General features: G+C 34.6%; 1 protein-coding gene across 11 annotated transcripts in view; it reads left to right on the forward strand.

The window, feature by feature from the left end:
- The window catches only part of LOC128994342 (C-Jun-amino-terminal kinase-interacting protein 4-like), a 63,760-nt gene that overhangs the window by 24,410 nt on the left and 25,739 nt on the right, over positions 1-13,611 (forward strand). For all 11 annotated transcript variants that reach the window (XM_054418824.1, XM_054418832.1, XM_054418826.1 and 8 more), the window contains 7 exons: positions 587-693; positions 1,219-1,401; positions 9,732-9,855; positions 11,017-11,124; positions 11,891-12,055; positions 12,613-12,787; positions 13,343-13,582. In XM_054418824.1, the coding sequence (XP_054274799.1) occupies positions 587-693; positions 1,219-1,401; positions 9,732-9,855; positions 11,017-11,124; positions 11,891-12,055; positions 12,613-12,787; positions 13,343-13,582 (1,102 nt within the window). The remainder of the gene's footprint in view (positions 1-586; positions 694-1,218; positions 1,402-9,731; positions 9,856-11,016; positions 11,125-11,890; positions 12,056-12,612; positions 12,788-13,342; positions 13,583-13,611) is intronic.

Consider the following 13,611-nt stretch of genomic DNA (forward strand, 5'->3'; position numbering starts at 1 on the left):
GTAAGTTGAAGCTACACAAGCAGCTGTTTAGTATACTTTAACAGGTGTACTCTTGATTTACCAACCTAATTTAATTATTGTCTATTAAGTAGTGTTTTAATTATAATCTCGTATAGTTTGTTTATTGAATAATCTTGTTGATAAAATTTGTTTGTGGGGGATTTGGGGTCCTAGCCTTAGCTACTTCAACCTGTTGATTTTTGTAGCACCCCAGCTCAGTCTGAGAGCACTAGGCTATTATAGCTGTGAAACGCTCATTTCTCTCATCACTTCAGGTTTGAGGTGCAGCCTTCTAAGGGATTTCAACATTCCTAGGGACAGTCCAGCACAAGTGTTTTGGAGATTTCCACCTCGTTTTTGCAGAATCTACATTGGTCTGTATGTGGCCTTCCAATGGTTCTAAGGTGTTTGGACCGTGCCCAATTAGCATCTCCACGAATTAACAAACTCAGAAACATGTTCATAAAATATCTTGAGCTTTAAGAAATTCGCTGATCATAGAAAATGTTGTGTACACCCAAGGAAGAGTTTTCAACATTTCCAATTTTTATCGACACTTGAAAATTCAACCAATCTTTCTGTTTAGGAGAGGTTTATGGAGCTGCAGGAGGCGGTACGGTGGACAGAGATGATCCGAGCATCTCGCAGTGAACCAGGAACGGACAAGCCTAGCAAACAGAGTGTCTGGAAATAGTAAGTACTTTTGGAAGGAGTTTGGGGGATGAGCTATTATCAGTATTATCATATATCACAGTGAAGCTTAATTCAAATTGATATTAACAATACTTTGTCCAGATTATTCCAGTACTAAGTTACTTTTTTTACGTTGGATATTTCGAATTGGGTTTAGTCTGTTTCCTTTCAAAAAATGGCAAAGGTGTGGGCACAAATTAATTATAAATAAGGAAAAAAACACAGACTAAATGAGAAAGAGAACTCTGTAGGTTGCTGGTAAATTGCATAAATTTTGCATAACGGGGTGTCGGGTTTATTTAACATATAGAGTTCAGGTAGCTTACCTCAGAAAATTTTGGTTTTGGGACTTAAAATCCGAGGTTTAAGTCACATAACACTGCCATTTCATCCAAGTGACTTCTTCCCAGCTTATATTTATATGGAATGCACTGGATAAACTCAAACAACTGGTTATTTTCACTAATATCTTATCACTAAATGAAAATTCTCTTTGTTCGCTTGGCTTACTCTTGCGTTGTACAGTTTCAGCAATCTGTTCAGCTCTAACGAGCGAGGAGGCATTGCAGGTCCGAGGAAGCCTCTTCCATATGGCAACATTCATTACAATGCACCGACCCACCACATCAGTCCAGCGTTGGACACTATGCGCAAACGCTCGATGAACGACCGCAAACGAGGACTTGATCTCATAGACTCGGGAGACATGTGAGTAGTTGTCAAGTCTTTGTTTCTTCTGGGTCGGTAGAATACTTCTCATCTAACTGTTGTAAATATGTAGTGTTGGTACAATTTAGTGAATTTTGTTGAACAATTTAGCCTTAGGATCACGTTCAATTAAAAAGTCAAATAGCTGCAGTAGTGTCAAGTGGTTTTGTTTTATCTTAAGGACAACCATTGGTTTCTAGCGAATCAAAAAAAAAAAAAACTTAAAAAAAGTAATTTCTTTCTTTTTTCAGCAAAAACACTTGTTTTATACACAAAGGTTCATTTTTCAGCTGAACAACGAGTTAATTAAAATAAGCTTCTATATCACTGGGGTAAAAATAACTTGGAAGTTAACCTGTAGGTTGGAAAATAGTAGTGGGAGAAAACTGGATCACCTGACAATACAATATTTTTTTCGTCATACTGCAGCAAAAACAACCGTTTTTTGTACATGTGTTGCAGGCCTAAAGTAGCAATTTTACTCCCTAGGGAGTAAAAATCCTTTTTAGTCCCTAGGAAGTAAAAATCAGCTGTTGTAAATTTCAATTGTAACAATCGCATGGATCGGAAATATTTATAGGTTGATTTATTAGGTTTTAGCTTATTGTTGCATTCTTGTCAATAGTTCGAAATATCGATGGTATAATGTACAGTAACACAATCGTAATAGACTAAATGATCGGATCACCTACTAAACAGCTGCTTATTTACAGAATTGAACATAAGCTGGAAGTAGTTTTGGTTATCTTTACATTAAATGTATTTTTGTTTTCTATCGTATTTTGTTAATTAATGATGTAATATGACAAAAAATATAGTTCATCACACGGGCAAAAAGTGTCTTTTTTTCAACCCTCACTCATTTTCTGACCTCGGCTTCCCCTAGATCGTAAAACTTGAGCTCGGGTTGAAAAGAGTCACTTTATGCCCTAGTGATGAAATATACTATTATTAACCTTTATTCGTATTTTATGGGGTTTGACTCTGTTTTAATGTTGTAATTTTCTTTAGTAAGCTGTGGAGGTGTGGTTTGAAGCTAAGCCTTAATTCATTCCTGTACAGTATCTTGTTAACATACTACCTGTCAACCACCTGTCTCCAGTCCTAAGTACCAGACAAAACTACTTGTATTACTATGGTTTTAAAGTTGACGGTTTGCCAAGTCAATCCCACAGTCAGAAATGTACGAACGTACTCTAAACTGCTGTGTATGTACTTGACATTCTATTGCTATTTATGGTGATGTTTCTGACTTATGAATAATAATAATAAAACACCAAAGTATGCTACAGCACCTACGTTGAAAAACTGTGTAGCGATCTTATTTTTATGCATACAATCTGGTGATGAAGGTGGGGGGGGGGGGGTTATTATAAGGGGCTTACGACATGTTCCAAATGGGTCAAACGACTTTTTTCTATAGTCTATTTAGTACAAACCTTATACCTTCTAGAAAATGTAGTCCACAGATTTTCTTTAATGTGTTTTTTCTTATCTTGAGATTACATTTTTATATAGTTCTTTAATTTTATGGCCTGCCAGATTTGATTTCCTCTACACTTATTATTCTTAAATACACAAACAATTTCAATAACCCTTTTGTAACATTATATAAACAAGTAAAATAATTAGTTAAATACACTTCACTTGGCAGTTTCATACTTTTATACCACTAAAATAAAAATTAAACCTTTTTTAAAATCCTGACCTAGTTCTAACTAGCCTAATTTTCTCTCTAAACTATATAATGTAGCAAAAATTACATCTTCCTTTCAATGTCAATGCCTCTTTTATTAGGCCTACTTATTTTTTTCCTTCATTATAGTCCATTTTTTTGTAGTACTTAATATTCCATGGTCGATTCATATTTACGAATAAGACTACATATTTCAATACTTGTGCAATTTGTTGATGTATAGAAACATTATATTATTTATTGATTACATCTTATTCAGTAAAATATCTGTTTATTGTCTTAGAATATACAGTATGATGGATCAATTGTCTTTATTTACTGTAGTTATTGAATTTCACAAACAATTTTATAGAACAGGTACCTTAATATCAAACGGCATTGGATATAAAAGAATCAATGCTGTGGAAATCAAAATAAAATTATTCTTGTCGAGTTGGAGGACCTGAATATTGAAGGCTACATTAATTATCTATATTCCTAGGTTTGCGATAAATTGTTGGTGCAAGTGCAAAAAAAATAGAAATACTGCAATAAAGTTTTACTTTGTAGTTTTATATTATTTTATTTTATTTCTTCTAGTTCTTGGTTATGTGTGCTAAATAACTAGCCCCGGATCTGTAGTATTGACTTATTGGTTTCACATTACCTGTAATCAGTTCCAAATTGCAACTTAACGTCAAAGTGCTACATACATGTTTTGGTGAACTGCCTTTTACAAGTACACAGTCCATGAACAATTTTTAAATCCACTTGTATAGTTTCGTTGTTAGTTTACACACACGGCACATACACCTAACATAAGACACATAAATAAATACTTTTAGTTTGATAGGCCCATCACGTTTATAGTAATGTTTGGAATGTAATATTAGAGTTTAATTTAACATCAACACTATTACATTGAATTTGCTGTACAATTTTATAAAATTGTTAGTTTTGATTCTCTATGATCCCCGGAGGAATAACATGAAAAAACGCCGGGTGTTGCCAAACCAGACAAATCGTTTTAGATTTTTGCACAAAAATAATTTTTACTAGATGATATTGCCTTCAGTAATCTATTTGTAAAAGCGAATAACATTTGAAACTTTCTTGATATACTTTATATTTGTTTATCAAATTTATTTAGTTTGTTATTTAAAAATTTGTTTAACCGAACTGAATTTTTAGCAGTAAAACAGGTAGACAATAACAAAAGAAAACATGAGTTTTGTTAGAATGAGTTGTTCGTTCTTAGGCCGAGCGAAGACAAAGAAGACGTCATAACTGAAGAGTCTACAGTGGGATCGTCCGATGTTGAAACCGGTTCATCAGATGTTGAAACCGGTTCATCAGATGTTGAAACCGGTTTGGAGTGCGATCCATGTGACGAGGTCACAAGTGCTTAAATGACTCAGTTTCAGGTTATGTCAATTTTTTTGCCAAAGAACCTACCATTTCTAACTTAAAATAGTTTTAACATTTGATACGCTCATCGATACTAGTTTAGCTGTAAGCGGAAGACACCGGTTTCCATTAAATGTGATTTGATATCAAATAGTTTATAGGGTAAGCCAAGAATAGTTATGGCGGTACCTTTAAAGTAATTAGTAACAATTTTAGGTTTTTATCATCTAAGTCGATTGTTGATTTTATCGCACTTGTTTTTTGTTACAAAACACAGAGGATGTTTAACTCAAATGTTAGGATATTCTAAATATCCTGGACCAGTGCTAATTTGTTATTATTGTGGTGCCAAGTTGATTCTAGTCACCATTATTTTCAAGAAACAAAGTGGTTTTTTGTGTAGAAAATAAGACAAGTTGTTAAAAAGAAAATTTCAATATGAAAGATAATAGAGTGTTTTTACAATCCTAACCATTTAGTTTAGTGTGACCAATATTACAGTTTTTTCCATGATTAACAAATTTCACCCTACTGGTTGCTAGAAGTAACTAAATTATGGTTGATTAAAAGATGCAAGGCATCTCTTTCTATGGCATAATTTTGTGCCAGTTGTTGAAATAGAGTTTTTTACAACCCCAACCATTTGGTTTAGTGTGACCAAGATTATAATTTTACCATTTAAAAATTGTTTAACCTACTGGTTGTAAGTGCAAAAAAATTTTGGTGGTTTCAAAGATGCAAGACATCACTTTCTATGCCTAATTCTGTGCCACCTATCAGTTAGTGCCACTAGATAGTGTTTTAATTTTTAGTCTTTTCAGATCATTGTGAATTGATTGTTGTGTGGCTGTATTTGTAATGTTAATTTGTCTTGTACAATTTCGGTTATTGGAATTCACCAGTAAACAATATAGGGCCTATCAGAAAAAATTAAAATTGTTTTTGTTATATAATAAATTGATAACATTCTTATTATTCAGTCATAATTTGGTGACTGTAGTTATGGATTTTTGAAATCCGATGTCACCAAAATATAGAAGACTATTTCTATTTTTCAATTGAAAAGTGTATGACTTTTTAAAATTCAAGTCTGAATATCCATTGTTGTCATTCTCTAAAATATTAAAAGTCTAAAATATTCAATATTATAAGTATATTGAAATCAGCATAGGTTGAATGAATCATTCTTTACAGACCTATATCTTTAAAATAACATGTTTTTATGAATATTTTATTTTGAGAATGAGACTGTATATTTTGTTAAACGTTCATCCAGCAAGTAAAATTGTACAAGCTATGTTACGATTTCAATGTATTAGATATGTTTTAAAGAAGTTTTTGTTGATGCTGAGTTCATTATGTTGTTTGAAGTATTATTGCAGACGTTTTCAATCAATAATTGGTTAAACAGAATGAAATAATCAGATATTGAAGACGTCTGAACATAATCCTCTTAAAGAAGCACAGAATTTTTTAGTTTATTGTTTAAGTATATTATAATAGTACAAGTTTGTTTTAGTACAAGTAATATATTAAGAAGATTTATATGATGTAGTAAATTTAAGAATGTTGGGGTAGGTAAATTGTAATGGATTACTAAAGTCAACCAAGTTACAATTGTCTGCTAAGAGTTAACACGTTCGCTACCGATTGCCACATATATGCGACGCTACGGTCATTGCCACGGACCGAGATATACATTTTAACATTACATATCTAGACCGGCTGTCCCTTGGTTTACAGTACACATAGACCATGGGGCAGTAAGGCAGCAAAGTAAAAATCAGTTTTGCCAACTATCATATGAGGTCCCTAATCACCATATCCATAGACCAAGTGACGCAGTTGTGCGGAAGACATCCATGTAGACCAGTGCAGAGAATTCAGGGCCTTCAAATAGACCGTTACAAAGATATAAGCTTTCTATTGTTGGGACAATGACGCAAATATGCCACGTCAGTCTATTTTAATGTGTCTATTTTAATGAGTTTAATGTCTATGGGTAGTAGAAATCAGCCATCGCATATGTGTGTTGCTGGTCCATATGAATTAAGAATTTAGTACAATTGCGGTAGCGAATGTGTTAATGAAATGTTTTTGGATTTGTGTGGAAATTATTTGGAACTGAAAAAAGCAGATTTTCACCAAACAATTTTTGTGTAGGTCTTTACCTTAACTGAATCATTGATTATTGGATACTAAAGTAGACATTCCATCTATATAAACCAACTGTTGCCAATATTAATTATTAAAAAAAAGAGCCAGTCACAAATTGTGCTAGTGTCTAAAATTATATTTTCTGCCTTTTTTTGTTGCTGACATAGTTAGTGGATAATAACAGTTGCTATAGATCATAATAAATCGTTACATCAGTTTGACTTGGTAAAAGAGTTTGTGTATTTGACAGAAATCAGTCATTTAGATCAGCACATCCTGTCAGTTGCTCACGTCAACTACAACAATTTCGATAAAAAAAATATTTAAAAACAAACTGGTGACAACTTTAGCATGGGGATGGAATGTCTAGTTGTATCAATAGTCAAGGACTATCTAATCAACTAGTCTAATTTTTGGTGCCTTGGTTATACAATTAATTAATGAACCATTAACTCTGAGTTTGAGTCTAACTTAACACTGAATTTAACACCAATAAAAATAACAGCGTGCCAGTGTTTAACATATTTTAAAATCTTTTTTTATTTTCATTACTTTTAAGGTTTTGTTATGTTTGAAAAGGAACCCCAAGTATGTACATAACCAAAATCGGTTTTTTTATCTACGCACAATACCTGTGCAATAAATAATCCTAGAATCTTATTTTAGGTCAGCCTGGATTGTTAATGTGTGATTTTTTTTAACTAAATGAACATTTTTATAACTTTATATTTATTATGGTGCAGTTATTAAAGACAGTTGTGCTATAGTTTCTAATACTCAAAAAGTGCAAATATCTTGTGTTGAGAACTATTTCATAAGTTAAGCGTAATTTCTCATATTCAATTAGTAAAAAAATTGAGAGTTCTATGAACAATTTAGAATTGTTTGTAATGAGGTTTTTAATTTGGGAAACCTGTAACTAATTGGTTCATAGTTTTGCCAAGTAAGAATTTCAATGAGAATTTTCTCAAATCATTTAGATTTTCCTAATGAAACATTTTTAGTCAAATGTACAATGTAATTATCCTAGTTAATTTAGTCACTGCCTAGTTATTTCAGTTAGCGAATCATTTATTTACCCAAAGAAGTGTATTGTATGATATAAAATGTAATACATTTTAAGTGCTTTACTAGAATAAGTAAACTGATCTATGTTGATTTTTACTCAGCTATGTTACTATCTGTGATAAAAGATGTAGCATGTTTTGTAAATATAACTGTAACATAAATTTGTTAATAAAGTTTATTTTCTTAATACAATTTTGCTGTCTGCGTTCTTGCTTTGCCCTAAGTATCCTTGTCTATGGTCGCTAATGATTGAGCTAAGATTTTATTTTAATAGACATGACAGACAGACAGCCCATCCTATACAAAATCTCTGCATAGCAAGAAGAGTGTTAAAAGAGCTATTATTCTCTATCAAAGGCCTGTACAAAATAGCTCTTATTACTTACAAAATACATTTTAAATTTTTTAATCAAAATGCTCATGGTTCTAGTGTATACTTATTTTGTTATTGCATGGTGAAATTATTCCTGGATCATCAAAATAAGTAAATTTAAGGTTTATTTTACCTGTGATCAGGTCTAAAAAGCATTAGGTTTTGGTTTTGACTCACTTAAGCCCCTTTCACACGGGGCGAGTTTACAAGCTACAAGCCGGATTTTTTACACGCAGCTAGTAAAACAGCTCAGTGTGAACGACGTACTCGCTCAAAAGCTGCTTTTAAAAAAGCGCTGAAGAAAGTTGACGCTGCCGCTACTTTACACGCCAACTCGCCAGCTTTTGAGCGAGTAGGCGTGTAAAGTAGCCCAGTGTGAACGAACACAGTTGCTTGTGCTTGTGCGCTTGTTACTCAAAGATGTTGGAGGATTTGGTTCAAGCCAGCTACTGAGCGAGTGGAAAAAGCATCGTGTGAATGACTACAAGCCCACTCGCCGTCGTCTTTCTACACGTCTGCAAGTTGGCGAGTGGACAAGCTCCGTGTGAACAAATACAAGCACACTCGCCAACTCGCCAGCTTCTTACACGCTGGCGTGTAGCTTGTAAACTCGCCCCGTGTGAACGGGCCTTTACCGATGCCACTACATTGCACATCATTTGCCCTCTGTTATGTTTGTTTCTTAATGTGAGTAAAACTTTTAGTCTCTGCGTGTATTTGTAATTGTACGTATACAAACCTGTTAAATGACCAAGGAATTTACATTTTTTGTATGAGACAATATCTCATGTGTAAACAACAGCTGATTTGTTTTGCTACAGCACAGGTAAAATTTTCAATACTTAGCCTATTTATTAAAATTAAAACTTATTTTTTATCTTAACCATAACCACAGTAATTTGCTAATCCTTGTTCCGATGAATAATTATTTGTGACACTCGTAAACGATAGCTCCTTCAGTGCCTCTTTGTACCAAGTTGGCCAACTGCAATTCTGACTATTGGCATTGACTTTATTGGTTTGTGTTGTTTTGCTGTGTGGTATCCACAGATGTTATCATTAACAAGCTTTCAACTAGGATTTTATAGTATGAAATTCTGAGGATATTTTAAAAGACTTTGAATTGCAAAATCTATCAATCAATAAATCTACTTTCTCATTATCTACGCTGTTTAATATTTCTGGCTAAATCTAAAACTATCACGTTTTCCTGTCAATGCAAACCTATCTAAGTGGTGTATTTGCAATTGTACCCAAGTGAAAGAAAGGACGAGAAAGAGTGCAAAGCAGACTCAGAATTATGCAGTGTTGAAACATTCTGATGCTTAGAAAACGGTGCTGGCCAATTCGATGATACTGAGCACAAAAAATTGTATTAGCTCTTTCAAAACAAACATATTAGTTGAATTCCAATACATTAACCATGTCTATGAAGTTGTCTTAATTCTGTGCGTAAAACTTAAGTGTTTTAACAATGAGGTGATGTTCAGTGCAATGAAAAGATTGTAGTGTGCAGAGCCCCTGAGGGAGTCGTATGAGTAGGGGCCTATCTTCAAAACTATAATCATTGATATAAATTTGGATTAATACTTTGCACACATCGCCTGTTAGTGTTTAAGCGATGTGGTGTTTACTGTTGGTGGTGTGCAGATGCAGTGAGAAGGTGGCGGCGCGCAGAGCTACTGAGCGCAAGGAGCAGTACAGACAAGTGCGCGCTCATGTGCGCAAAGATGACGGCCGTCTACAGGCTTACGGCTGGTCTTTACCTGCCAAGGTATTTAAATTTATTTTGAATAATTTTATGCCTTAAACCTTACATACCTGAAAACACACTTGCTATCACAAATTGCTAAGTCAAAAGGTAAAATAAGTAACTGTAAATATATTGAAAGCAAAGCTAATGTAGAGATTCTTCTATTGCTTTACGGTTTCATTTTCCTGTGTAGCTTATTTAATAACCGTAACTTTCAACCAGCACTATCTGGTTCAATTATATTCGTTATTAGTTGTGGTCAACTAGTCAGATATGTTTTATTGTTGTAGTATAGTGTTAAAAATAATATTCAATTTAAACTGGAGGTTGTCATTAAGGATATGGCGGTTGTAATCTGGGTTTTTATTGATATATACATTTTGAGCCTCTCCAAGACGTCTATTTAATTTCCCTTATGAAAGCAATGTAGAACTTGCAGACCAGTGTTAACGTCATTGATATTGTGATTACTGTCAATAATGTGTTAGGTAAAAGTTGGAACTGTGAATTTCAAAAAGAAGATATCGCTACAAAATAAACAAAATTATTCGTAAGCTTTCTGTTTGGTATTTTAATGATTCAATCAGTTCCAATAACTTCGATGTCACAATTAGAATTGTTACATAACGTAGCGAAAATAGCTTATTACTCTGTCAATTACTAAAACTTAATTGATTTAAGCGTAACTCAAATCAACCGCTTTATTTTGACATCAATTTTAAGCGTAACTCAAATCAACCGCTTTATTTTGACATCAATTATTCTCAAAACAGAAAATTCAAAACAAAGCCCCTCCCTTGTTATCAAATTAATGCAGTAGACTCTTGGAGCATCAAGCCTATATTGTCCCTTTCTACCTAGCTCTGATGGTCTCATTTCTCTTTTATTTATTTATTTATTATTTATACACAGCTATATACTATTTTACTGAGAGCTTCTTGATGTTTGATACAAATATATCTCTTGATACCTTTCATATTGCCTTTTATCTTTACCTCTTCCATCAGCGTCCCTCTCCATGGTCTCTAGGTCTTTCCGCTCTTTACCAGCAGTGTTCCATTCCAGGTCTTCTTTGACAACATCTCCCTGGTCCTTTATGCACCTTTCTGTGTGTCCTACCCATCTATATTTCCTTCTTAGCACCTCTTTGTTATTGTCTATTAATCTGTTGATGTGTGATAGGCCCCGCAGAGGTCTATAATGCCCCCGCCAGGCTCATCAGCCCCGCAGGTACCAGTGCCTGTTCCTGTCTATTGTCGACCACTCACTGAGAAAGAACCTGGCATGAAGGTAAGCTTCATGAATTAAATTTAGATAATTTAGTTTGCTACAATCATTGAAGATTAGATACTAAGGTAGACATCCATTTATCAAACAGCTGTAGCTATTTTTTAAAATTTAAAATAGCTTAGTTGGATGAGTCATTGAGAGAAAAATTGTGTATCGTCATACAGAAAAATAGCTTTTGACCCCAAAGTTCTCAGAAATTAGGTTATAGAATATTGTTGTTGTAGCGACCAAACTTGCTATGTTTGCTTTTGGCTGTTGATCAGCCTCAAACTTCTAGAATTTTGTGCATGATGTCACTGGTTGGCTACGTCACAGACAGCCCCATGACTATAAGTTACATGACTATACTGGCTGATACAGAGGTATTTTTTAATTAAGAGGGCTTCTGCACCTAGACACAATTTCTTATTGGGCTATAATTGATGCTATCTAACAAAAGGTCTATGTTAAATAGAAAGAAAACTATGGTTCAGACGACTCCCTCACAAAAAAATAAATTCCATTGGTGTAGAAAAACAACAAAAATGAAGAACAAATATGTAAAATTATCAAACAGAAAACATTAGTGGACAAGTCGTAAATTTTCCAGTGTGGCCATGTTTATCATAGTCTCGGAAAAAACTCAGGCTGTCTATCAATATATAGGATTTTTTCGCTTCACTACACCACTGAAATACATGCCGTTATGAAATTAGATTACTTCAATAATAATTCAATAATCTTCAGCCTGTAAGAGATGTGTAAGATTTTTGGTTATTCTTGCTAGATCTGGTGTGCGACTGGAGTGAACTTAGCCGGAGGTAGGACTAGAGACGGAGGCAACATTGTTGGGGCCAGTGTCTTCTACTCCAACAGTCACGGGGAGGAGAAGGAGGGGGAAGATGTCCAGAAGGATGACAACCCAGTAGACCAACTCGACAGAGAGCTCAAGGTAATCCAAAACAAAAACTTACACCCTTATGTTATAATAAGACTATTTTAATTTGAATAGGGGTCTGCACACTGCGGGTCAGTGATATTCTCAAGTTGGGTCATACCAACAGTTGGCCCAAGGTATCCTTTCTTGGCTGAAATTATTTTTAGGCCAAGCTCGGAATGAGTCAAGTGTTTGTGGAGATGCTTGGTCTAAAATTAACAATTTTGCCACAAATGCAGGTTGTGGTTTTGCCGCCATTGTCAAAGACGATGAAGTCACCATGATCACAGTAGATATTCATGATTTTGCTGCAACTGCAGAATATCATGATTTCTCTGTGACTGTGAGAGATGATCACAATATCACTGCGTCTATGAAATTTTTATGTTTTTACACATTAGTTATTACTGTTATTACACAGATAGCCTACTGTTATTACTGTATGATGGTAATAGTTCGTCTGGTCCGACCTTGCCACAACCAACGCCTTAGAGGAGGTTTTTGATAGGGGCTTACTTGTGTGTCGACTCCTATTCTGATCTAAAGCCCTAAATCATGATGTCTGTTGTCAGGAGGGTGAGAGAGAGCGTCAAGACAATGAGCAGGTGTTGTCCTCCCTGGTGTGGATCTGTACAAGCACTCACTCAGTCAGTAGGGTAACTGTGATAGATGCCAACAACCCAGCTGATATACTAGAGTCATTCAATGTCTGCCAGTCCTACCTGCTGTGTATAGCCAGTGTCCCAGGTATTTCCCATCACTATCTACCTTAGATTTGACCTAAAATAAATATATTCAAAGGATATATATTTGTTAGAAGATTTTTATGGGTTCATGATAATAGAGAACAGTATTTGAAAGCCTCTAAATGCCATTTGGATAGTGTGTAGTTTGAGATGGTCAAACAACATGACGATTATCTCTGGAAAATGCTGTAATATTGGAAGATTACTTACCTAACTCTGTTAAATTATAAAAATCCTGCCGGTAAACAGAGAAATCCTAGACTGATCAAAGAGAAAAAAAAAACTTTTGGTTACATCCTTATTAAAAAGCTTATTTCTTTGAACACAGGTTGCAGTTGTGTGGTAAAATAAAAAGTGTAACCAAATATGAAATTTGAGAATCTGTTGTCACACTCATCCGAATAGGTCTTGATTTTGAACCTATACATCACATTAATAGGGTTCAAAATGGATAATTTTGCAGTCTTAAATACTTTTAATTACTGATACTTAGTTTTGTCATTGTAAGGCTTAAGCAAGATACTATTCCTATTGGTTAATGATTATGTCTTTGCAGGTGCCTTGCCAAGTGACTACCTCAGCTCAGACGAGCCCGAGGTGCCAGAGACCAGCGTGGAGGTGCCTGCGACCACTGAGACAACCGACACTGAGGAGCCCAAGGATGGGGATGGGGAGACGGAGCCCTCGGAGCCCAAGATCGGACAGATCACGTTTGTCAGTTGCGCCACAGGCAGTGACGATGTTACCACTCTACCTCCCGTCTCTGAACATACTTCACAGGACAACATCAACAATGGTGGGATTTAAATAAACAATATGGTAGAC

The sequence above is a fragment of the Macrosteles quadrilineatus genome, unplaced genomic scaffold, assembly GCF_028750875.1.
Source record: "Macrosteles quadrilineatus isolate MER2022 unplaced genomic scaffold, UCM_ALF_1.0 Scaffold_5__1_contigs__length_97177068, whole genome shotgun sequence".
Classification (NCBI taxonomy): domain Eukaryota; kingdom Metazoa; phylum Arthropoda; class Insecta; order Hemiptera; family Cicadellidae; genus Macrosteles; species Macrosteles quadrilineatus.